General features: G+C 42.9%; 1 protein-coding gene across 1 annotated transcript in view; it reads left to right on the top strand.

Annotated features, from left to right (window-relative positions):
• MCCC2 (methylcrotonyl-CoA carboxylase subunit 2) overlaps positions 1-25,046 on the top strand; it is a 74,759-nt gene extending 49,713 nt beyond the window's left edge. Inside the window, exons 16-17 of the mRNA XM_061621295.1 lie at positions 11,570-11,655; positions 24,826-25,046. Of these exons, the coding sequence (XP_061477279.1) occupies positions 11,570-11,655; positions 24,826-24,943 (204 nt within the window). The 3' untranslated portion in view covers positions 24,944-25,046. The remainder of the gene's footprint in view (positions 1-11,569; positions 11,656-24,825) is intronic.
• Positions 25,047-26,928: the final 1,882 nt, after the last annotated feature.

The following is a 26,928-nucleotide window of genomic DNA, read 5'->3' as shown; positions in this document are numbered from 1 at the left end:
CTGTAAAAGGATTACATCACCATCTGGACGTGCATTCCCATCTGGCCGTGTATTAAAACTGTTCATAGTGTACATTCTGCCCCATTGTGGCAGTGTACTTAGCCATCTGCCAGTGCATTCTGCCCCAGTCGTCTGCCGTGTACTGTGCCTGTTCGGGTCTGTGCATTCTACCCCACACGTGGTCGTGCACTGCTACCCTTTGAAATATATGATGGCAGAACAGCCAGAGACAACCCAGGCACCCAAGCCGAAACAACAGCCAGAGACAAACCAGATGACCAAGCCTCAACCTACCAAGGCGGTCAAACATAAGCACTCTAAAGTGGTTGCCAAAACCAAACATCTTTCCGGCCACTGCGCAACCAAGCGGCCCCGCTATGTCTCTGTTCCGGTTCCAGAGGAGCCACACCAAGCACAGTTAACTACCCTATTTCATTCTCCTGCTGCTTCCTCGGACAAGGATGACTTTCCTGGATTTCCTGTACAGCCAACGGTCAACCAATCCGGGGCTTTTCCTTCTGCACTACCTGTGGGGCCGTCCACATTTCCGCCTATCCAAGAGCAACCATCTACATCTCCGGGACTGCAGTTGTCCCACGAGTTTATTTCACAACTTCAGGGCATGCTGTCGTTTTTCGCTCAGAGGCAGTCACCATCACAAGTTCCCGCTATCCACCAACACAGCGGGGCCCAATTTGTACACAGTGAGACAAACCCATCAGGTTCTCCAGACCTGTTCGACATTGCCAGGGGCAGGTTTGTTGATGACGCCTCTTGTGAGGAGGAGTCTGCATTCGCACTGCAAGACCAAGGAGACGAGTGGAGTGACCATTCGGAACATGAGCAGGACACATCCTATCGCCTCTTCGACGCTTCAGATTACCAGCCTCTTGCACGCAGAGTGTTGAACACACTTGGCCTTCAAGCCACCTCAACTGCAGCTGCTACCCCCGCTCTAAAAGGGGCCAGGGTCTTGAAATCACCCACACCAGTACAAAACTTTCTCCCTGTGTCAGACCCCATCGCTAAACTGGCCAAGGACGAATGGTCCCACCCTTTACAGGCACGTTGATTTAATAACATTGCGGACAGACTTTATCCTTTGGCCCCGGACTTTTCTACCAGACTGGCCGTCCTTGGCATCAACGAGCCTATTTCCAGTTTAGTTTCCAGATCCCTCTTGCCAAGGGAAGGGGACTCTCACCTAAAGGATGCCACTGAGCGGAGACTGGACTTTGCTTTACGCAAGACCCATGAGGCCATCGCCTTTTCTATGCGCGCATCTACGTCAGCCTCTATTTTCGCCAGGGCATCTATGATGTGGTTAGACGACATCATCAAGGACCCCAATCCAGATCCTGTCTCTCTGTGTAGATCGCTACTAAAATTACGTAAAACAGCTGCTTTCGTGGCCGACGCCACCTTGGACGCGAATCAGCTAGGAGCACGCGCTATGGCGGCTCAGGTTGTTGCCCGATGGACCCTCTGGCTTCATCACTGGCAGGCTTACTCTACTGCCAGAATTAATCTTTCACGAGCACCTTATGCCGGATCATTACTTTTCGGCGAGGAGGCATTAAAGGCGGTACTTGTCGACCCTAAGGACACTCGAAAGCCTGTCTTGGCCACCGTCAGAAACGTCGAGCGCAGACGCTTTAGACGTTTCGCCTCGTACCGCACGTCTCAGCCCTTTCGAGGAGCATGGCCCGGGGGACGAGGCCGCGACTTCCCGACATATGATTTCCACTCCTCCAGAGGAGGCTGGAATAGACATTTCCCGAGTAGAGGTCAGTACCAAGGCTGTAGAGGCTCCTCAACGTCCTCATACAGGGGAGGGTCTCGCCAGCGCAGACAATACTAATGCAATACCAGTTGGGGGCAGACTGCTTCTATTTGGCGAACATTGGCTACCCCTGACTCAGGTCCCCTGGATCAGAGACCTTCATGCAGACAGCGATACATCACCTTTTGGACATAGAGGCGATAGAGCCAGTCCCCACTGCAGAGAGGTCGGAAGGGGTGTACTCCCTCCTATTTGCTGTGCCCAAACGCGATCTCTCATAGAGGGCGGTATTGGACCTCAAGTTCATTAACCGTTTTGTAAAGTATCGCAGGTTCAAAATGGAATCCCTCCACTCCATTACAGACAGCCTGCAAGAAGGAGACTTCCTGGCCTCTATCGACCTAAAGGAAGCGTATCTCCATGTCCCTATTTGCATAGCCCATAGAAAATTCCTTTGTTTTGCCTTTGGCTCCCAGCACTTCCAATATTGAGCGATGCCGTTCGGACTCTGGTCTGCCCCAAGACTATTTACCAAGGTGCTACTTATACTAGTGGCTTACCTCAGGCTTCAAGGGGTCCATATCTATCCATATCTGGACGATCTTCTAATATGGGCGAGGTCTAGGGAGCTGGCTCATCGTCATCTAACGCTCATGCTCCATGTCTTACAGGCCCACGGTTGGCTAGTCAACTTCGACAAAAGCCATCTACAACCAACCCAACGCCTACAGCATCTAGGGGCAGTGTTAGACACCCTGCAAGCGACTCTGTTCCTGTCCCCAGATCGCATAACCACCATCACAGACATCGCAAGATCCCTGATGCACAAAACATCCGCAGACGTCATGCTTCTAGCCAGGGCTCTAGGAATGTTGGTGTCCACCATTCACATTGTTCCATGGGCTCGAGCTCATACTCGTCACCTACAGTGGGCCTTACTGCCGTTCCAACACGACATTGCCAGCTCAAACCATCGAACAATTCCCTTGAGCCCCAAACTGCGTTTATCATTCCACTGGTGGACGAGGGTAAAACATCTCACCCAGGGCACTCCGTTCAGAGAACCCCACAGGACTGTCATCACCACAGATGCCAGTCTCCTTGGCTGGGGAGCCCACTGCAACTCTCAGTTTGTTCAAGGGACTTGGACCGCAGCAGAACTGGCTCAGAGCATCAATTGGCTGGAGCTAAAGGCTGTCCACTTTGCTCTGCTCCATTTTCAATCTCTGTTCCCCTTGGACCATGTTCTTATTCGAACCGACAACACGTGTGCAAAATCACATTTAAACAGACAAGGGGGAACGAGGTCGCGTTCTTTACAGGATCTAGCTTACCTCATCTTCAACTGGGCAGAACAAAATCTGCAGTCCTTGAAAGCGGAGCATCTCAGAGGTATTTGGAATGTGACAGCGGACTGGCTCAGCAGACAACAAGTCTTTCCAGGAGAATGGAAACTTCATCTGACTGTTTTCCATCTTCTCCAGCGTCGATTCGGCCCTCTCTCAGTCGACCTGTTTGCGTCCAGTCGCAATTGCCAGCTTCCCAGGTACTTCACACGATACCTGGACATGACAGTGGAAGCGGTGGATGCTCTGTCAATACCGTGGCCGGATGGCCTATTGTACGCCTTCCCTCCAATAGGACTGTTAGCCAGAACCTTGAGGAAGGCACGGCGCGAGAGGGCACGGTTAGTGCTGATAGCACCATATTGGCCCCGTCGACCGTGGTTCTCGGATCTCCTTGCAATGTCGGTGACGGATCCTTGGCCACTACCAGTCCGACCAGACCTCCTATCCCAGGGCCCAGTATATCATCAGGACCCCAAGTGGCTCAACCTAACGCGTGGTTTTTGAATGGCGACATTTGAGGTCGGCTGGTCTGTCGGACGCTGTTATTGACATTATTCTAGCCTCGAGACGACCATCCACCACCCGTATATATCAACATACTTGGGTAGCTTTTTCCAGGTGGTGTCAGACTCAGCACCTTGATCCTTCACAGGCTACAGTACAACAAGTGCTGCAATATCTTCATAGGGGCCTCATGATGGGACTTAGACCCAACACATTGCGTCGACACGCGTCCACTCTGTCGTCCATTCTTTCAGTGTCCTCCACTGGTGCCCCTATTGCCTCACATCCGTTCATCAAACGCTTCCTCAGAGGCACTGCTCTACGCTCACCGGCTGTAGTCCACCGTTTTCCCTCATGGAGTCTGTCAAAGGTTCTGCAGGCCTTACAACACCCTCCTTTTGAGCCCCTCAGGACTGTGCCTTTACGTCTGCTGTCCTTCAAGGTCCTGTTCCTGATTGCGATCACTTCTGTGAGACGAGTGTCGGAACTGGGTGCATTGTCTTCTGCTTGCCATCTCTGTGTCTTTCACAAGGATTCTGTTGTGCTGAAAACTGATCCTTCCTTCCGCCCCAAGGTCAATTCAGTTTTCCATTGCAACCAGGACATTGTTCTTCCTTCATTTTGTCCGAATCCTACCCATCATCTAGAGAAGGCTTGGCATTCGTTGGATGTTCGGAGGGCTCTCAAGACCTACCTCTCCAGGACCCAGGATATACGACAGACTGAGTCTTTGTTTGTATCCTTTAATCCACGTTCTATGGGGCATAAAGTTGCTAATTCTACCTTATCCCGTTGGTTGAGAGCATGTATTACCTTAGCTTATGAGTCCCTTAAGCTTCCTGTTCCACCTAGTATAACAGCTCATTTTACTAGGTCAGCTGCCACTACGGCTGCTTTTGCTACTAATGCTCCTGTTGCTGATATTTGCAGAGCAGCCATTTGGTCTACCCCACACTCATTTATAAGGCATTATAAAATAGACGGTTATGCCTCTGCCGATGCCTCTTTGGGCAGACGAGTGTTGCAACAGGTTCTTAATGAGGATTAGGATGTGGTGGTCCCTCCGTGTTATGGGCTGCTTTGGTACATCCCGCTTGATGGCATATCTCCTATGGAAAATGTACCATTGGTCTCACCTGAAGGGTGATTTTCATAGGAGGTATGCCATCACGACCCTCCCAGTTGGAGGATACCTAGATATTTTGTTGGGAATGTTATATATGCTAGTTACGCTATTTTATTACATTTATCAGTGAAGTCTAGACTGCTATTGCTGTTATCTCACTATTTTAGAGTCATATTATTATGAACGTTGCTATTATGTTATGTTCTTGCTGGTAGGCCCGTTGGCCTTTTTTCCTGTATTTTTAGATATTTCTCTTGGACTCGCTGCAAATGAACTGGAGAGTGGGAGGGGCCTGACGCCCCTAGTCTTGACTTCAGAAACATTCTTGCCTTCGGACGATAGGTGGAGCTAATACCCGCTTGATGGCATACCTCCTATGAAAATCACCTTTCAGGTGAGACCAGTGGTACATTTTCTGACTGGCACCCGTAGCACTTTAAAAAAAATTCAAAATGTGCCCACTGCTCCAGAAAGTTGTTGCCCCCTGGGGTACACAAATACAAATATTAGTCAAAGGACCCCCCTCCAAAAAAAGCATGAACCGCTTTGGAAAGATATTCTCACTGGTCTGAGGTCAGTGATAGTGGAGCTACACTGGTCTAGAAACTGGTTTCATACAACATTTATATTTTTTAAATTAGTTGTTTAATTTTATTGTAGTGTTTATTCTTCTCTGTTTGAGCAATGCTTTTAAAGAAATGCTACAATTTTTAGTTCAGAGTATGGCTGCTGTATTAGTCACACGGGACAAAAAAATGTTGTTTTACTCTAGACCAAATTCTGCTGGAGAAATGTAACTGGCTTTGGCTGCAATCTGAAGCACACTTATTAGAGGGTAAATCCCTTTAAGCTCTGTGGAGCTCCCTATATTCCTACGAAGGAGAAATGCATTGCTATTCCTCCCACAGTCCACTGCCTCAGAAATTTAGCCAGAAGTGCTAATTTGACAGAGGATGCAAGGACATACTTACATCCAAGGGAATGTCTATTAAGCCTAGAATTTCATCCCTCATCACCACTATTTACCTCAGTTCCTCAAACTCTCTTCCTGCAATGTTATTTCAGGTTCAGGGATCTGCCCTTTATCCTCTACTGTGAAGACAGGTGCAAAAAAATCATTCAGCTTCTCTGCAATCTCCTTATCCTGGTTTAGCATACCTTTGACTCCCTTATCATCTAAGAGTCCAGTCTCCTCCGCAGATGGTCTCCTACTTTGAATGCATTTTTAAATAATTGTTGGTTTTTATGTTCTTAGCAATGTGTTCTTCAAATTCCTTTTTAGCATCTCTTAATGTCTTCTTGCATTTGTTTTGCCAGAGTTTGTGCTCCTTTTTATTTTTCTCATTTGGACATGATTTCTGTTTTTTGAAGGAAGTCTTCTTGCCTCTAATAGCTTCTTTGACTCTGCTCGTTAACCATACTGACATCCATTTATCCCTGGTGATACCTTTCCTGATCTGCAGAATACATTCCAGTAGAGCTTCTATTATTGTGTTTTTAAACAACTTCCAAGCATTTTGGAGTGATTTCACCCTCTGGACTTTGTGCTTCAACTTTTTTTACCAGTCCCCTCATTTTTGGGAAGTTTCTTCTTTTGAAGTCAAATGTGACTGTGTTGGATTTTCTTGGCAATTTGCATATTTACATATATATATACATATTTACATTTACATATGTGTTTAATTAAAACATTATGGTCACTGTTCCTGATTGGTTCAACAACACTTGCATCTCGCACCAGGTCCTGGGTGCTACATAAGATTAAGTCCAGGCTTGCCATCCTTCTGGTCGTTTCCATGACCACCTGTTCTAGGGCATAGTCATTTAGGGTATCTAGAAATGTTGTAATCAGACCCCAGACCAATGCTGTCATATTACTGAATTACAAATGGTACATTGTAATTTCATTCTGTATGATATTTTATTTTGAAACACTGAAACTCAGAATCAATTATTGTCAGGTGACATTGGTTTTATGTTGGGAAATGTTTGTAAGAAACATAAAAAACTGAAACATGTTGCTTGCATAAATGCTCAGTCTCTGTGCTGTGGAAGCTCCCAGTTTACACAGATGAAATTGTCCTATTGAGGAGAAAGTTACCTTACCATTGGCCTCCACCTGTGAACCATTAAAGTTGCTGTCACATTGTCAGGATAAAAACCCCACTGTTGAAGGATCATTGGTCAGGCTGTGGATCTGAAGGAAAATGAAGACCAAAGAGCATTCTATAGAAGTGAGAGATAATGTAGTACAAACGCATAGATTAGGAAAAGGGTACAAAATAATATCCAAGTGTTTGGATATCCCAGTGAGCACAGCTGGATCAATAATCAGGAAGTAGAAGCTGCATCACACCACCCAAGAAAAGGCCATCCCTCAAAACTCAGTGCTCAAATAAGAAGGAGACTTGTGAGAGAAGCCACAGAGAGACCAACAATCACTTTGAAGGAGCTACAGAGTTCAGTGGCTGGGAGTGGAGGAATGGTGCACCAGTCAACCATATCAAGAGCTCTGCATAACACTGGGCTGTAGGGGAGGGTGGCAAGAAAGAGCGCCATTCCTGAAAAACTACCATCTGAAAGCATGTCTGGAGTTTACCAGAAAGCATGAGAGCGCCCCAGCTGCGATGTGGGAAAAGGTTTTGTGGTCAGATGAGACCAAGATAGAACTTTTTGGCCAAAACTCAAAGCGCTATGCAAACCTAACACTGCCCATGCCTCAAGACACACCAACCCTACAGCAAAGCATGGTGGTGGCAGCATCACGTTGTGGGGATGCTTCTCATCAGCAGGGACTGGGCATCTTATTAAAATTGAAGGAAGAATGGATGGAGCAAAATATAGGGAAATACTGCAAGAAAACCTGCTTCAGTCCACTAAAACACTGAAGGTCGGGAGGAAATTCCCTTTTCAGCAGGACAGTGATCCGAAGCACAAGGCCAAAGCAACATTGGAGTGGCTCAACAACAAAAAGATGAATGTCCTCCAGTGGCTCAGTCAAAGTCCTGATCTCAATCCCATTGAGAATCTGTTGCACTCTTTGAAAATTGCGGTCCACAAGCAACATCCAACCAACTTGAATGACCTGGAGCGAATCTGCCAAGAAGAATGGGCCAAAATTCCTCAGCTCCTGTCACCTTTCCCCCCTCAATCAGTTTAAAAGCTGCTCTGCCACCTTTTTGATTTTAAGTGCCAGCAGTCTGGTTCCATTCCTTTTCAAGCGGAGCCCATCCCTTTTGTATAGGCCCAGCTTCTCTCAAAATGTTGCCCAGTGCCTAACAAATACAAAGCCGTCCTCCCAACTCTAGCATCTCATCCACACATTGAGACTACAAAGCTGTGTGTGTCTGGTTGGTCCTGCGTGTGGAACCTGAAGCATTTCAGAGGAAGCCACCTTGGAAGTCCTGGCTCTCAGCATCCTACCTAGTAACCTAAATTTTGTTTCCAGGACTTCATGGCTGTATTTCCCCATATCATTAGTCCCAGTGTGTACCACAACCACTGACTCCTCCCCAGCACTATCTGCCAAGCTATCTAAACAACAGGCAGCATCCACAACCTTTGTACTGGGCAGGCAAATCATCCTGCAGTCAGCACTCTCATCACACACCCCACTACCTATATTCCTAATGATCGAATCACCTACTACAAGGATCCCTCCACACACACCTGAGAAGTATCCTCATTACAAGAGGATAGCTGCTCATCCCCCAAGGAATGAGTCCTTCCCAAGGGATGGTTTCCCTCTTCCTCAGATAGATGCTTTTCTTCTCCGAGGTCCTCATTCTCCGTGACTGCCTGAGAGCTATCATCCTTGGAGTGGGACACAGCTATAATGTCCCTGAAGGCCTCATCCACAAAGCTGTCTGCCTCTTCCAGCCTCTCCTGGTCAGCCACCTTGACCTCAAGGAAATGAACTTGTTCTTGGAGAGCCAGGAGCTCATTGCACCAAAGGCACACCCACAACTTCTGTCCAAACAGGAAGATAGTTGTATTAAAGTCGTACAGTAGATAGTCACATACTGAGTCAGACTATTGATCCATCTAGTTCAGTACTGTCCACTCTGAAATCTTGGAGAACTGGTACCAGTCACACAGGAAGCTTTTCCAGCCCAACCTGGAGATGCTAGGAACTGATTCTAGAACCTTTTTGCATCCAAAGCATATGTTCTGCCACTGAACTACAGCCCTTCCCCTATTGCAGGCCAGCCTCAGGTGAGCATATAAGCTCTAGCAGGCCATAAAAACATACTGAGAAAGAGCTTGTGCAAATGAAATATCTTTTTTGTATGTGGGGTTACTTTTCTCATACAGTGCTATTCTGCTACATTAAACAGGCCTCTTGTGAATGGAAGAGGCTATCTGCTAGTGGAAGGGCACCTTTGGGTTACTTAAGAACATAAGAACATAAGAAGAGCCTGCTGGATCAGGCCAGTGGCCCATCTAGTCCAGCATCCTGTTCTCACAGTGGCCAACCAGGTGCCTGGGGGAAGCCCGCAAGCAGGACCCGAGTGCAAGAACACTCTCCCCTCCTGAGGCTTCCAGCAACTGGTTTTCAGAAGCATGCTGCCTCTGACTAGGGTGGCAGAGCACAGCCATCACAGCTAGTAGCCATTGATAGCCCTGTCCTCCATGAATTTGTCTAATCTTCTTTTAAAGCCATCCAAGCTGGTGGCCATTACTGCATCTTGTGGGAGCAAATTCCATAGTTTAACTATGCGCTGAGTAAAGAAGTACTTCCTTTTGGCTGTACATGCAACTCTAAACTCTGCATGGGAATCATAGTGTATCCCCTGGAATCCCTCTGTTTTAATTCCAAGTGTTCTAATACTTCAACTGCTTTCTGGTGGATTCAGACACTCTGCATGCTTTATTTATTACTTATTTCAAGACTGGGTCCTGGCACAAACAGCCCTGGAGAAGGCAGCAAGTCATGACTTTAGCTTAGAGTTATAATATGGTAAAATATGTTGCAATGGAGTTAAATAGTTTATCTAAAAACAATGTGGCTGAAACCCAAAATGGAAGGGCTTGGTTAAAGGAGAAGGAATGGATTTACAAGACAAAAGATCAAAAGATGAACTGGTCTTCAGAGAGGCTGCTCTGGGATATTGTTTCTGGAAATCAGAATGGTTTAAAATCTGCATGGTTGCTGTTAAACTTGCAGGCAAATCTTTCAGCATGTGATAATTAAATTGTTGAAAATGTTGAAAGATTGTTAGCACTTACTTACACATAATATTATGCATATGGGCAGACATAGTGTGTGCAACCAAAGGAATTATGCATATTTACAATACATGATAATTTATATTTGGATATTATATCAAACTTTTCAGTGGTCTGTTGAATACTTTATTAATACATTGATGATATCTTCACCATTTCATTTTTTGTGTGATTTTGCCTGTTTATTTCCTTTGCTCCAAGGAGTGCGAAGCAGCAGAAATCTCTTGTCAACTTTCATTAAAATGTTACAATAATTTTAATGGAATTTTCTCATTCATATATGCAGTACAATGTCAACTACACTTGACCTGCAGTGCTGATTTCCCACATGGGAAGTACATGATAGGCAACAAAGCTTATGTGTATGCAGAGACTTTCCTGTTGCAGAGTTTCTCAAAATATCTGTGCAAATATCTCAATTGCTTTTCCAGTGTTGCTCACCTCATTCAACACCCCTGTGCCCTATTGTAACGTTACTGTGCAGATAAATGACAAATGGGCAAAAGGCCCTGATTCCTGCCACCAAAAAAGTGCCTTAGTGCTCAGTTTAGGATTGTTTAGGTTTTGACAAATTAACTCTAATTAATCAGTTTCTCATGCCCTCATGTACACGTTGGACAGTCGCACACCCACACAATGCTACTTCATCATAGAAGTTTTTTCTGAGGTTGAGTGAACAGTTTGCAGCAGAGATTTGCCTGGAGATTAAAAAATGGGAAAGAATTAACCATTCCCCCTCCCTCCCTTCCTCCCTCTTACGTAATGTCAAGGCAATAAAGCGGTGAGAGCTTTTTGCACCACTAATGAGATCTAGAAGCTGAGGTCTAGAATTAAAGTGCATACAAGAACAGGAACAGGATTTGTTGCAGAAAAAATAATTCGTCATCTTGTTAGGAGTACATGGCAGCGGCTGCGAAATGGCTTCTGCAGTGCATAGGCTCAAGAAGTGTGGAAATTAAATTATTTTCCAGGTTTTTGCTCCTCAGTCTACTGAGTAGTCGTGGGGGTGGGATTAAAGTGGGGGAGGGAAATTAAGGGACGTGCGGTAAGATTGGCAGGTTTTACTTTAGTGTGGGCTTCTGTTAATGTTGAAAATGAACACAGCACCTGTTCTGAATGTTGATATTTCTCTTCCTTTTAAAGACTATACTAGTAAGAGTATTGCCTTGTTTCCCCTAATTTGTAACACTGTAGAACTTTCTTCACTTGGAGTATCTTCGGCAATAGTTTCCAATAAATAGAGAGATGTAGCCTGTCTTGCGCACTGCTCCCCCTCCCCTCTTTACATGCACTCCTGCTTTGTAGGAATCTACTTACCTACAGATGTCAAATTAACCTGTGGTTTAACAAATGTAGAAGTCTTCTGTGAAGCCAGGCATATGAGAAAAGAAGGAAGAATGCTTGTTGGATCAGGAATATGACTTCTCAACCAGGTGTTGGGGGAGGAGGGGAAGATATGTGAGCCTGACCTATGACCCAAATGCAGCTAATGTCTAATCTCTTGCTAATACATAGAAGTGGAGACACGCACCTCTTGCAAACAATTTTTTTTTACTTTTCCCCATATCCATTCACTAGTTATCTGAAGAGGAAGAAAAAGCTCTGAAGGAGCCAATCATCCAGAGGTTTGAAGAGGAAGGAAATCCTTACTACTCTAGCGCACGGTAACATACAAGTTTACATGGTGTTTTGCTTTGCTTTCCATATTGGTTATTGTGATAAAGCCTAAGTTGCTAAACTGTCATATTGTCACAAGGGTCATCCAGGTAATGCATTGCTTTTCCATTAATGGAACAGAAATTTGGTCAGATTGTGCCCCTTATTACTAGCTGTTAAGCATTTTTAATGTGCAAAATGTTCAGTCTTGTGAATTTACAAAATTGCTTTGTGAGGTAAATCATCAACACTCCCATTTTACAGATGAGATACTTGGGGTAAAAGATAGTAACTCCGCTTAAGATAATTCCATGTACCTGAGGGGTATATGAAGTCTGATCTCCAGGGATCAAGCCCAGTACTCCTATCTGCTGGACCATATTGGCTTTCTATGAGCCATTAGAGATAAATTGAAATGGTTTATTTTGTATTGTATAAGGCATGAGGGCAACAAGCATCTCTCTTAAAATTAGTAAAGCATAGTAGGTATTTATAATGTCATTTTAAAGTTTTTATTGAGTAATATTAGTAAGCCCACATCTTATCGATGATAATTAGAGTGGATGAGCTGGGAGGAGTTGATCTGACCCAGCTTTGCCCACCTGGATACTCAGTGCAACACCAGCACAGGCTGCAGGGACAGGGGAGGAGTTGCTGTGGTCTATGGAACTTCCATCTAAACCATTCTGTCTTGGAGCTGACTATGAGGGCCTGCACCTGGTGTGGGGCCAAGGAGACAGTAAAATAGGGTTGCTGTTGGTGTACGGTCCACCCTGCTGCGAGGCAGCTTCTCTGACCGAGCTGGCAGAGTCTGTCTCAGCTGTGGTATTGGAGGAGCCCAGAACAATAGTCCTGAGTGATTTCAGTGTCCATGCTGAGGCTGCCTCTAGTGTTCCAGCTCAGGACTTCATGGTCTCCATGATGACTATGGGGCTGTGTCTCAAGTTGTCACCGGCCTGGCGCATAGGGCAGGGCACACCCTCTACTTGCTTTTTGCTCCAAATGGAGGAAGGAGTGTTCTGGAGATAGGGGGAGTGGATGTCACCCCATTGTCATGGTCGGACCACTTCCTGGTGAAGTTTAGACTTACGGCTCCAATCCTCTCCTGCAGGGATGGTGGATAGATTAAGATGGTCCACCCCCTGAGACTAATGGAATCCACAGGATTCCTGAATGCCCTGGGGGAATTCCCAGTAGATAGAACAGGTGCCCCTGTTGAAGCCCTTGTCACGCTATGGAACAACAAGGTATGTTGGGCTCTTAACACGGATGCTCCTGAGCGCCCTCTCTGGCACTGTGGAGCCTGGTTTGCACCTTGGTACACCAGTGAACTGAGGACAATGAAACAGGCTGGACAACGGCTACAGCGCAAGTGGCGAAAGACGTGCTACGAGGCTGATCAGGCCCGAGCAAAATACCATAACCATGCCTACTGCGTGGCAGTTAGGTCAGTGAAGAAAGCCCACTTTTCTGCCACCATTGCATCCTCAAGTAGCCGTCCAGTAAAGCTTTTCTGTATTGAAAATGGTCCTTTCTAAGGTCTGTCCACTTCGGAGGTCCACTGTGAATTGTTTGCAAGGCACTCTGAAGGTAAAATCGCTCGCCTGCATAGTAATTTTGATGTCCCATCCACATCTACTGTAGTCCCCAGTGAGATGTCCAGTGCAACATCTGCTGTAACTTGTTGGGATCGGTTTCAGCTGATGCAGTCTGATGATGTGGACAAGGTGTTTGTGACGATGCGGCCAGCAATGTGTCCTCTCGACCCTTGCCCTTCTTGGCTTATTAAAGCTTGTCAAGGGATTTGGCCGAGTGGATCCAGGGTGCGGTCAACATGTCATTGTTGGAGGGAGTGGTTCCAGCTGCCCTGAAAGAGGCAGTGATCCAATCACTTCTGAAAAAGCCCACCCTGGACCCATTGGTTTGTGACAACTACCTCCCGGTCACAAATACTCCCTTTTTAGGGAAGGTGTTCAAGAGGGTTGTGGCACAGCAATTGCAAGTACTCTTGGATGAAACAGATTATCCTGACCAATTCCAGTCTGGGTTCAGACCTGGTTATGGGACTGAATCAGCCGTAGTCACCGATGGATGACCTCCATCAGGAGAAGGACAGGGGGAGTGTGACCTTGTTATTCTTACTTGATCTCTTGGTGGCATTTGATACCATTGCCCATGATATCCTTCTGGGCAGACTTAGTGATATGGGTATCAGAGGCACTGTTTACAGTGGTTCTGATCCTACCTCCAGGGTTGTTTCCATAGAATAGCATTGGGTGATTGTCTTTTGGTTTGCTGGCAGTGGGGTGCCGCAGGGTACCATCTTTTCCCCCATGCTATTTAGCATCTACAGTGCCTTACAAAAGTAATCAAATCCCCGACGAATGCTCTCTTATTACTGAATTACAAATGGTACATTGTAATTTCGTTCTGTATATTTTATTTTGAAAAACTCAAACTCAATAATTATAAGCTGACATTGGTTTTATGTTGGGAAATGTTTGGAAGAAACATAAAAAACTGAAACATGTTGCTTGCATAAGTATTTAACCCCTGTGCTGTAGAAGTTCACAGTTTACACAGATGAAAGAAATTGCCCTATCGATGACACAATTACCTTACCATTGGCCTCCATCTGTGAAGCATTAAAGTTGCTGTCACATGGTCAGGATAAAACCTGAGAGATAATGTAATACAAATCATAGAAGTGAGAGATAATGTAATACAAATCATAGAGTAGGAAAAGGGAACAAAATAATATCCAAGTGTTTGGATATCCCAGTGAGCACAGTTGGATCAGTAATCAGGAAGTGGAAGCTGCATCACACCACCCAGGCAGTGTGAAGAAAAGGCCATCCCTCAAAACTCAGTGCTCAAACGAGAAGGAGACTTGTGAGAGAAGCCACAGAGAGGCCAGCAATCACTTTGAAGGAGCTACAGAGTTCAGTGGCTGGGAGTGGAGGAATGGTGCACCAGTCAACCATATCAAGAGCTCTGCATAACACTGGGCTGTAGGGGAGGGTGGCAAGAAAGAGCGCCATTACTGAAAAACTACCATCTGAAAGCAAGTCTAGAGTTTACCAGAAAGCATGAGAGTGCCCCAGCTGCGATGTGGGAAAAGGTTTTGTGGTCAGATGAAACCAAGATAGAGCTTTTTGGCCAAAACTCAAAGCTCTATGTGTGGCACAAACCTAACACTGCCCGTTTGTTAAAGTTGAAGGAAAAATGGATGGAGCAAAATACAGAGCTTCCAGAGCACAGGGATTCAATACTTATGCAAGCAACACGTTTCAATTTTTTGTTTCTTACAAGCATTTCCCAACAAAACCAATGTCACTTTACAATAATTTTGAATTTCAGTGTTTCAAAATAAAATATCATACAGAATGAAATTACAGTCTACCATTTGTCACTCAGTAGTATGAGAGCATTGGTCAGGGGTCTGATTACTTTTGTAAGGCACTCTATATCAAGCCCTTAGGAGTAGTCATCTGGAGATTTAGGGTGAGTTGTTAGCAGTACACTGACGATACCCAGTTCTATTTCTCTGTAACATCTGAATCAGGATTGGCCGTGCAAGCATTGGACTGTTGCCTAGACTCGTCGGTGGGCTGGATGACAGTCAATAAACTGACTGAATCCTAGGAAGATGGAGGCGCTGTGGGTTGGTCGTTCCTGAGTTCAGATAATTGGTCAGTTGCCTGCTTTGGATGAGGTCATTCCTATCTGAAAGAGCAGGTCTAGTCTGTGGGTGCTTCTGGATCCATTTGTTGCTAGAGGCCCAGGTGTCCTCAGAGTCTAGGAGTGCCTTTTACCAGCTTAGACTGTTAAGACAGCTGCAGCCATTTCTGGACTTAGATAGCCTGACCGCTGTTGTCCACGCACTGGTAACCGCCAGGCTGGATTACTGTAATGGGCTCTGTGTGGGGCTGCCTTTGAGGTTGATCCAGCAGCCAGTGCAAAATGCAGCGGCGAGACTGCTCACTGGGGCAGGGTATCACCAATATGTCACCCCGCTGCTGAATGAATTGCACTGGGTACCTATTAGCTACCGGGCTAAATTTAAGGTTCTGGATTTGGTGTACAAAGCCCTATACAGCTTGGGACCAAGATACCTGAAAGATTGTCTTACCCCTTATGTACCCAGTCAATCACTGCACTCTGCAGGTGAGGGTCTCCTGCAGATACCAGCTTATCAGGAGGTCCGTTCTACACAACATAGGAAGCGGACCTTTAGTATAGTGGCACCGCCCCTTTGGAATTACCTCCCCTTAAATATTAGATAGGCACCATCTCTGTTATCTTTTTGGCGCCTACTGAAGACCTTCCTTTTTCAACAAGCCTTTGAAGTAGAGACCTTATCCCACTTTGCGTCTGTGTTGAAATGGCTTTTTAATGCTTTTTTAAAGCTTTTTTAAACAGGATGTTTTTAAAGCTTTGCTTTAAAATGTATTTATAGATGTTTTGTTTTGATATGTTTTTAATGGTTGTTTTAGTTAAGTCTGTTTTTATTAAGTTTTAGAGTGTTTTTAGTGCTTGCTGCCCTGGGCTCCTACTGTGAGGATGGGCGGGATATAAATCTAATACATAATAAAGAAATAAATAATTCAAGAAGCACATTTGAACCACCATAGACTGTGAATAATGCTAGAGCTTTCTCTTCCGAAAAGCAAATAAAACTGGTTGCCACAGAGGATAGATTTTACTTGAATTTGAATTACCAGTTCGTAAATGTGATCATTCTGACTTATTAAAAAGTGTTAGTAAATGTGAATTTAAATGCCTGTTGTTCATCATTTTTGACCTTATGCCAACACAAAACAATTACAATGACCTAAAATGATTTTTTTTCTTGAAGGTTGACACAGAAAGGTGGATTGCATGTCACTGTGAACCGTAGTTTAGCAGTATGAGAGCAAGTTGTAGTAAGCTTTGGGCTTACTTGTTCCTTCTTTCTCCTCTCCTTTTCCTACACAACTGCCAAGGAGGTTTACTACAGCTTGCCATGTTGTGTGAACCATTACAAACTATGGTTAAACTTAACTATGGTTAGTTGAAATAAGCCAGCTTTAAGCCATAGTTTATTAATGTGGCCAGTGTCAACAAGTCTAGTTAAGATTAACTGCAGTTTCATTGGGTTCAGACAACATGCTAAATTGTGATTAATCGAAAGAAGACATTTACGGTTTCACAACCATAGCAGAAGAAGAGAGAGCATGCAGTCCTGAGGCTCACTGAGACCTATTCTCGGAGTGCTCAACCATGAACGCCACCAGTATTTATTAATTACTCAGTTCCCACTGACTTACCTGTGTAGTAGCCTGCCTTGTACTCTTCACCATCAGCGTCAGTTGAAAATACATGGTCTTTAATATAGATGGGCCTTACAACAAGTATGAATCAGGGTTTTGCAGTTCAGGTGGAAAAACTGTGTGGTTAAACTGCTTGAGGATCTGGTTTTATGTCCCTGTCTCCCTGAGGCAGAAGGGACAAATAGATATATCTGTTTTTATATTTTATTATTGGATTATACTGGAGTCAAGAAAATTTTTCAGTTAACTAATTACATTAAAGAAGTTGTCAAACTGTATGTGTTTAGACCAAATCCTTAATATTTGTAAACCACCCAGAGAGCTTCGGCTGTGGGGCAGTATACAAATGCAATAAATAAATAAATATGGAGGTATTTCTTCCTCTCTGTGTGTTCCTTTTGGATACAGTGACTGGAGACCGTTTAAAAAGTTTTGTATGTGCTAAAGGACTGAAAAATAATTGGATTTCTAAGCATGCAGTATTGCAGAATTGTTATACAAGAAACATCTCTCTTTCCAATGCTGGTATTGTGAGCAGTAGGTTAGTTAGCGGTTGCACAAAGGTTATTTTAACTGTGGACCTTTAAAGATTTTGCCCTATAACTAGAAATGTTCAGTAATTTGGAGAAAAGTCTATTAGAGCTGTTCCATCTCTTTTGATTCCTAAATTTGAGATCTCTGAGCCAGAGCATTTCAGACATATTTGGTCTGCTTCTACCCATGTGGTGCTTGACCTTTTCAATGATAAAGTATCTCTGTTGTTCTTCAGTTCCATTACTAAATAACTAAATTACTAAATTGCTTTAAAAATAGGGACCATTGGCAATATTTCCTATGCAATCCCATTGACAGGGATAGGACTTACATAAGATGACAACTGGAATTGCACAGAAATTCCCAGTAGTTTGTATCCACTGATCTAATTGGACTTTCTCAGTTCTGAAAGGTGCTAAAAGAATACTGACCATTCTAGGCATGAGGAGTGTGACCTCAATGTATCAGCACCCACACTTGTCTCAAAGTTGTGTTAGGGATTGGCAAATACATCTCCCAGACCAACTCAGACACTCTGCAGACAGACAATTCTCGACAACCCTCAAGATGTACATTCCACTTTCTTAAAGAAGCTCTGTTGCTGATCCAGAGGCCATAGCAACCCTGGCCTGCGCCTCACCAACAGTCATTCCTTCCTCCCACTTTACTCTTCGAAGAGTTAACAATGCCAAGGAATCAGACAATGGCATACAGCAAGAAATTTTTATTGTGATATTGAAGGCAAGGAACATATGCATTCCATTCTTTCAGCGATGCTACTGGAATAACTATACTTAAAATTCTTCAAGTAGGGAAAAGGGAAAGGGAACTTGCCAGTGAAGGACCACACCCTAATTCACCCAGCAGAACAGCATGGATACAGGCTTGAGTGACCAAGGAGTGGTGGGGAAGCCTCTTTTATAGTATTCACTATTCATCAAACCTATCAATATTCATCAAGTTTCAAGCTAGGTATTATAAACTGATTGGCTACAATTTAAAGCCTCCCGAAGTACAACCCCTGGATTTTGGTAAAAATCCTCCCCTTATTCCAGTTAAGCCAACCCAGCCAGTTCCACTTAAGTGACATAGTTGTTTATCACAAAAGTCACAGAATGTGTCAGCTGGTCTTGACTGCAAGACCAGTTACTATTGGTTAACTTCTCCTTTCCACTTGTTGTTTTCCATCCCAGAGCCGTTGACGGTCTGGCAAAGTTTGACCACAAGCATTTCCTAACTTGTTTCGGCATGTCCGCCCTGACATTGAGCCCTCTGCCTTATCTTAATAAGTTTTAGTCATATTTCATGAATTCCCTGAATATATATATAGGCATAACTATCTCCTGTATAATTATATAAGCTAAGAGTATACATAAATAATAAAGCTCAACTACGATCGTGAAGCCCCAGGAGCACCCACTGTCTTTCCTTGTCTATTGTCCAGATACTGTTTATTACTTGTAGTCTTATGGTCCTGTGCTCATAGAATAAAACACTATATCAAAGCATTTCAGGCATATTTAAAGCCGTTTCAAGCACTTTTATAAAGGCATACCCTGCTTAACGTCACCTCGCTCTAACGTACATGCTCCATACACCACCATACCCTGCTTAACATATGCGTGCTTCGCAATTACGGACACTTAATGGCATGATGCCGCTGCCATCTAGTGGCGATTGCGGTGCATTACATGCATAGATAATTGCTTCACTTTAAGTACATTTTCACTTTACATACATGCTCCGGTCCCATTGTGTACGTTAAAGCAGGGTATGCCTGTATATTTTTATAATGTCTTAACTTTCCATTAGAAAAACAGCTGTGAGTTGCTGCAGGTTCATGCTCATCACACAACAGCAGTTGTGGTTTTCATATACTGTATGTGTTGCATCAGATGTTCCGCCACATCCAACTGTAGGCAGCTATTACGACTAATCTCTCGCAATACTAGGTGCCTGTCACATCGTCTTCACTCATCTCAACATAAAATTACCTCTGCCAAGTTGACATTACTATGGGCCCAATACTCTGGCAACACTATAGCTAATGGCTATTAAAGTCATGAAGATATTCTTAATTCACTTACAGTTCCCTATTCCAGTTCAGCATTTTGCACTATGTTGAATGATGTAATGATTCATTGAGTGTTATAAGCAGCTTTTAGGTGGTGCAGTAATTGGAAGCAAGGCCTCCAAAAGCCTGTTGGACGCACACAAATTCTGTGTGTAGTACTTTAGATCATAGGCTTTGAAATTTCCATCCATCTAAGTGGAACTGGAAATGTTTCTTGGATCTGTTAATCCTGGGATTTCTAGTGAGTAAAACTCTGTTTTAGGAAGCACAGCTTGTGTGTCAAAATAAAATTATTGCCTTCTGAGCTGCAGTATCAATATACAAATTCCAGTTCTTTTTGATATTAAAAAAATTACTCAGTTTGTGGCTTTCCGTATTACAAGGTTCAGAATAAAGTCTATAAAAGACATTAAGTTAAGAGAAAGTTAGTGTGTAAATTCAAATAAAAGATTTTTTTTTACATTATTGTAAGGCCAAATATCTGAATCTTAGATAAATTGCCTGCATCTATGTGAATCTGCAGTAGTAATTTCCATGAAGCCCTGACTTTTGTTTCCATTGATATTTGTGGATCGTACCCTGAGAGAGCAAAGACATTTTGGCTTGACCTCCTTTCTGGGTCAGGAACTGTGCTTGCCTGAATGTGCTTTATTCATTGCTCTTCTGCCTGGATCTCTGAATCCAGTACCTGTAGCTACTTGTATAAATTCCAGACAGTAGGCTTGAAGTCTGTATGCACAGCACCAAACAAATTATCTCTTCTTTTGGCTTTGACACTGCTGGTTATCTATTTGGGATTGTGGGGAGAGAAATTGCGGTGGGTGACTGGCGCTGTTAATGGTGACAGTTTGGTCCATCTGCTAGGTGCTTGTATATATATTATTGTACAAATCATTCTGTATGTCCATACTGCAGCACACAGTGCTTATATTGGCACTGATACCCTTAAACTATAAAATGGGTCTAGGGAGGCAGAGCATTTTTTTAATGGAAGCACATTTCTTTATTAGTTCTGCATACAAATTATATCTCATTCTCTGTATAGGATGTAAGTAGTCTGCTCCATAGTTGTTTCCTCATAAAACGTGCCTGACTAGAACCTTTCAAATACAAAGGTCTTAATTATCAAAAGTCATTTGCCAGACATCTTTTTAATGAGCTAGATTAATCTGCTTTCAGGTCTCTAAAAGGAGTTTAATCAGTTTACTTTGTAACAAATGACATGAGCAGATTTCTTCCCAAGCCACTTGCTTCCTTTTCATGCAGAGGCCCTGTTATGAATTTTTTACAAGCAGAGATATGATTCATGTTCTCACCATGAGGTTTGATAGGTTGTTCAATAATTAACGATTTGTCCCACTACAGAAGGCAGTTTTCACTAGATAGAAAGCCTCAGTGATTTGGAGAAAGCAGTCTTTATTTTATAGTGCAAAATCTTTCAAGTTATCAATAAAATTTCTATTTGCCATAACGAAACTATATTCCAAAGGTATAGAGGATAGAAAGATATTTTTTTATTATAGTACAATTTTTTAAGGATGCACTTTCAAAGGTAATTGTACTGGGCCAAATATGTTTTCTAAACATACAGTTATGGTCAAGGTTTTCATTTAATTTTGATAGCTTGTCTAAAACAATTAAAAAAAAAATCCTGATAGAAGAATTCTTATTTGGTTTGAATTTAATCAAAGAGGAATTCCAGGCTTGTATTTGTGAATATTGTGACCCAACACAAAACTCATATACTTCAAATCCTGGAAAATATGAGCTTGGCAATACTGCTGTGATTCATTTAGTAAGTGCTCTCTGCACCATCCTTCCAACAGGACCCCCAAGAGGCTAGAATGAGGTTAAAACAATAAACTATAATCAGTTAAAAAGTACAGAACACAACAGTTTTTTAAACAAATCCTTAAAACTACCTGGTGAGTGAGTGGAACATTGATTCAGTTGTTCCCTATGCAAAAAGCATGCTGAAACAATATGGGTTTTACAAGGTAAAACTGCCATCAAGAAGGAGCTCAGTATTGGCACCATGAATGAGGTATGCCTCACATTTGCCAACTTTACCTGAGCTGGTGATGAAACTTGCAGCAGGCCCTCTGTTGAAAACCTGAGCAGAAAGATAGGATCCTAGAAAGAGATGGGCTTTTAAGTATCCTGTGCCCTAATTATTAATGGTCATAACCAGCATTATGAATTGTGCTTGGAAACAGCTCTGGAACCAGTGAAGATGGTACAAAAATATAGCCAGATGTTGGAAAGCCTGTTGCCCATCAACTCTAGCTGCTTTATTTTGTACTGGCTGAAGTTTCTGAACATTTTTGAAAGGCCACCCCACAAAGAGCATGTTGTGGGAGTTAACCTAGATGTGACCAAGATATGCATAAGAGCAACCGGATCTTCAAACTGCTACTAGCCTCAGACACCACTTGGCCATCCAGAAGCAAAGCTGGATCCATGTGCATTCCCAAACTGTGAACCTAATTATTTGAAGATTGTACAACCCCATCCAAAGCAGGTGTTGCTTATCCCCAATTTAACCATATACTAGTGCAGCTAAATAATTTTAGACTCTAGATTTATTGGCCTTAAGCACCCCCCACATTAGATGATAATGTGTTATTATTTTATGTACTTTAAAATGTGATAATCAAGTCCTTTTATATTTGGGGGACCTACCACAAGTTAATTAGAAAAAATTTGGCTATAGGGCATCTGTATGCCTGAAAAAATACAGTATACCTCCCAGGAGTCACATAGACATGTGTCACTAAAAGTCAGAATCTACAAGATAAATGCAGAAGAGTGAGGATGCAGAGAATGCATTGCTTGGAAATAGCATTACTGTGTGATAAGCTTTTTATAACCTTTTAATGTGCTTGAAAAAGGTAACCATGTCAAAGACAGTTGCTATGATAATGTGAGAGTAGCAAGCTTAAACCAAACCATTTGCAGGCCTTGATAGCATTAGACTGGCATAAGTATGTTTTGATGTACAGAATGAAGTTAGGTTTGTCCTGTTCTTTAGGAATATTAACACTCTGAAAGGGGGTTGCACATTTTCTCTGTAATTAGATTTAAAAATATAATCTTCAGACAATTAACAGCTGAAGGCTTGAATCTTTAGCCAGAGAAAAATACCCTATTTCTACCTATTCTAACTTTGTATTCACAGATGAATATTCTAAAGCACTTGATTTTTTTCCAGATAGCCTGCTCTCTCTGCTTCCTGTCCTCTCAGATAATAATCAAATAAACTATATAAAGGATCTGTATGATCTTTTTTTTTTACTTTATGACTGGCTAGCACTCAGTGGTTTCCATACACTAGTCAAACACCTAAAAGTTAAATAAACAGATGTGCTCAGCATTGGGGCAATGTGCTTTTGTTGCTTTTTAAGTTTTGAATTCATTGCTTTAAGGGAATTTGTTATGACTGGGATTAGTTTTCATCTGCTTGGAAATATTCTTCAACAAAGGAGATTAATGAAATGATTGTTGGCAGAGCATTACAAAGAAATCTGTCACCACTTTATATATCTTTGAGTTTAAAACTAAAACCATAACTAGTTGATATTTAAGCTAAGTGCATTAATTATTCCTAATTTACATTTCCTCTATAAAATATTAATATTGTATAAAAATAAATCACTATATGTACTTACCTCTCTGCTGAAGTCAATGAGCCTTGACAGTGTTTAATTTTTGATTGTGCCCTATATATGTGGAATAGTTCTATTGGTAGTATATAGTTTTGTTTTGTTTTACCTAGGTTTTAGTAAATTCTGTTGAATATTGTTGTATTCTTACTGTTTTTATGTAAACTGCTTAGAGATTTTTGTTATGTTAAGCAGTATTTTTTAAAACAAATGAATACTGGATTCTGAGATCCCAGCTCTCAGGAGGGGTAACCATGCCTGAAATTTGTATCCAGTTCTAGGGAAACATAAAAAAGATAGTGACAGTTTCTTTAACTCACACTCACACTCTTATCTTTAAAAGATTCCCTGCCTAAAATGCCTGAATGGATCTGCTTCAACTTTAGCAGGCTTAGGCTGCAGTCCAGTACATGCTTACCTGGGAGTAAACCCCATTGAACCCAGTGGAACTTACTTCTGAGTAGACATGTATTGGATTGCAGCCATAATCCATTATAGAAGGGCTTCTTTGCATGCAAATTTCATCCACATACAGTAGGGCACCGCTTTACGGTGTTCTGCTGGTGCGGCGGCTTTCAATTAGGGGAAATTCCCCGTTTTAAAGCCGATTTTGTGGCATTTTCGTGCGATGCGACCCGACCCATTATAGTCAATGGGTTCCACTTTACTGCGATTTCCGCTTTGCGGTGGGAGCCTGGTCCCTAACCCGCCGTATAAGTGGGGCCCTACTGTATGAAAAGGAAAAGAAAATTATAGCCAGTTTAGATTCCTTATGTAGCTGGGTCACAGACAGAGCATCCAACTCAGGGAAAGCCAGCGTAAGTGGTGCCAGCACAAGAGAAGCCAGTGTAAATTTCAGCCGCATCCATTTGCTGTTCAGGAGCCTGTGGGTTGACTGAACGCCAGCTCAGCCAGGAGCTGCACTCAGGGACCAGAAAGTAAAAGCCTACTCTCCCCAAAACCCAGAGCTTGGAAAAGTTACTTTTTTGAACTACAACTCCCATCAGCCCCAGCCAGCATGGGCACTAGATTGGGCTGATGGGAGTTGTAGTTCAAAAAAGTAACTTTTCCAAGCTCTGCCAAAACCCCTGCAGGGGAGTAAGCCCTCTCAAGTGACTTCTATTGCATTTATTTTCTTAGACTGACTTTTTCCCCAGCATAACTTTTGCCTGAATTGGGACCTGTAGGAGCACTCAGAACATTAATTAGGTGTGGCCTAAGTCTCCTCACCTTGGCCCCTCCCCTGACACACACCCAGAATACCCCTTTTCCGGGCTTATGTCGGCTTCACTTATGCAAGTCTCGGCTGAGTGGCTGAGCCGGGCTGAGGGACTTATGCCGGCATAGGTCGGCTGAGCCGGGACCCAGCTGGCTCGGCTGGAGATCTGCTGCATCGAACTGCCCCTAGCCTGGTGTAAATGCAAGTTGGAGTGCACCCCTAAATGTTACCTTAAGCTATATACTACTATTCATAGTAGTACTCATAGCAAAGTGTGGCTAGGGTAAAGGTTCAGTTTATTGCTTATTAAACTAGAACAGATTCTGTGTCACTTGAAATAAAAATGTAACCCTTTATTTTTCTTTTGTCTCTCTCAGACTATGGGATGATGGAATTATTGATCCAGCTGACACAAGGCTGGTTTTGGGTCTCAGCCTGAGTGCTGCACTCAATGCACCCACCAAGAAGACGGAGTTTGGAGTATTCAGAATGTGATTTGGAAGGTTTGGCAGTGCCGCCTCTGGATTATTATGATCTTTATTCACAGATAACAATGGGCTCAAAGTATCAAGATTTTAAAATAAATATTTGCACAATACTGTAGTTGTGTTTTATTTTTCTATACAGTGCCTTGTAAAAGTACTCAGACACCTGACCAATTTTATTATTTATTTATTATTTGATTTATATCCTGCCCTTCCTCCCAGCAATGCTCTCATATTACTGAATTATTAATCGTACATTGTAATTTCATTCTGTATGATATTTTATTTTGAAACACAAACTCAAAATCAATTATTGTAAGGAGATATTGGTTTTATGTTGGGAAATGTTTTTAAAAAGAAAACCTGAAATATGTTGCTTGCATAAGTACTCAATCCACACACATTAATATTTGGTAGAACCACCTTTTGCTGCAATAACAGCTTTAAGTCTTTTGGGGTAGGTATGTATGTACCAGCTTTGCACAGTGTTGGAGGGATTTTGGTCCATTCTGGTTGGCAGATTCACTCCAAGGCTCTGATTACTTTTGCAAGGCACTGTATGCTTAAATGGAACTTTATATGAGGTTCTCTAATAATCTTTTCTTATACACGTAATTATTGATTTCTGGGAACAATTTATTAAGTAATTGAAATTGGATCTATAAATGTCAGTGTATAACACCTTTCAGCTTTTTCCTATAAAATTCACATTTTAATCTAAAGCATATAAATTATTCAGAAGCGAGACAGCTCACACATCTTAATAAATTTAATTAAATTAGCCAGCTAGCACATACCCATCTTCATATATTTCAATTAATTAAAAAGCTATATTAACAGTGAGTAACAATGAATATGTAGGACAGAATGAAACCATGCATTTTATTGTGCTGTACAATAATAATTTCTGTCACACGTTATTCTGTCACAGATGTTTCAAGAACCTCTGCTCCTCTGAGTCCCCTCTTCCTGAAACATATAGGGTGACTTCCAGTGTTGTCTGCCTTCTTGCACAATGGACTTAGTTTCCTTTCTCCCTGAATCCTCTAGTGCTCCAAAATTGTTCTGGATTTCACCCGTAGCAATTAACAGCAGAACATAGAATCATAGAATAGTAGAGTTGGAAGGGGCCTATAAGGCCATCAAGTCCAACCCCCTGCTCAATGCAGGAATCCGAATCAAAGCATTCCTGACAGATGGCTGTCCAGCTGCCTCTTGAATGCCTCCAGTGTCGGAGGGGTGACTACCTCTCTAGGTAATTGGTTCCATTGTTGTATGGTGTGACGCCCTTCCCTGGTTCTCCCTGTCAGGTTCCCACCTGCTTGTGGCTACTGCCTTTCACTAGGCACCACCAGGGACACCACCAGTCCGGACTGTCCTTTATATGGTTTCTCACTCCGCTCTAGCACAGATCTCACTAGATCCCACTGATAGGCAACACCACCAGTCACGTCCTGTAACCAATACTCCCAGAGACTTTGCCTGAGTCTCTCTCTAGCTAGTTACTTTTGCGCCTGAGTGCTTATGCTGTTCCCAACCCCCTTGTATCTTTATATAAAAAGCATATAACTCTGGGTTGCTCTGGATACTTGATTTGTTACAATTCCTCCCTTCACCGCTGCCACCATTAGATACTGCTTCTGTTGAACCTTGGTAATTACCTTGCCCTCCCTCCTGGTCTGTATATTCCCAGCCAAGGATCAGGCCTTTGGTAAACCAAGTAAGTATTTATTTACTAATAACAGGAAATAACAAGATTACTTTAGGAATGTTTCACAAGCGTATGGTTTCATAAATGGTCACTCTTTATGTTTCTGTTCATATATATCCTCTTTAAATATCAGCCAAATCCAATCCAAACTTCCCTCAGAACTCTGCCAACCAACTCAACAACCTCTCTCTAACCGACTCTCCCACCTTCCAACCAACTTCCTTTTCTCCCCCCTCCTCTCACTCACAAACCTCCATTTATACCTTCAGCCACTCAGCCAATCA

Source organism: Rhineura floridana, chromosome 1 (genome assembly GCF_030035675.1).
Source record: "Rhineura floridana isolate rRhiFlo1 chromosome 1, rRhiFlo1.hap2, whole genome shotgun sequence".
NCBI classification, from domain to species: Eukaryota; Metazoa; Chordata; class Lepidosauria; order Squamata; family Rhineuridae; genus Rhineura; species Rhineura floridana.
Note: the sequence above shows the minus strand (reverse complement) of the source record. Positions and strands in the feature narration are given on the sequence as shown.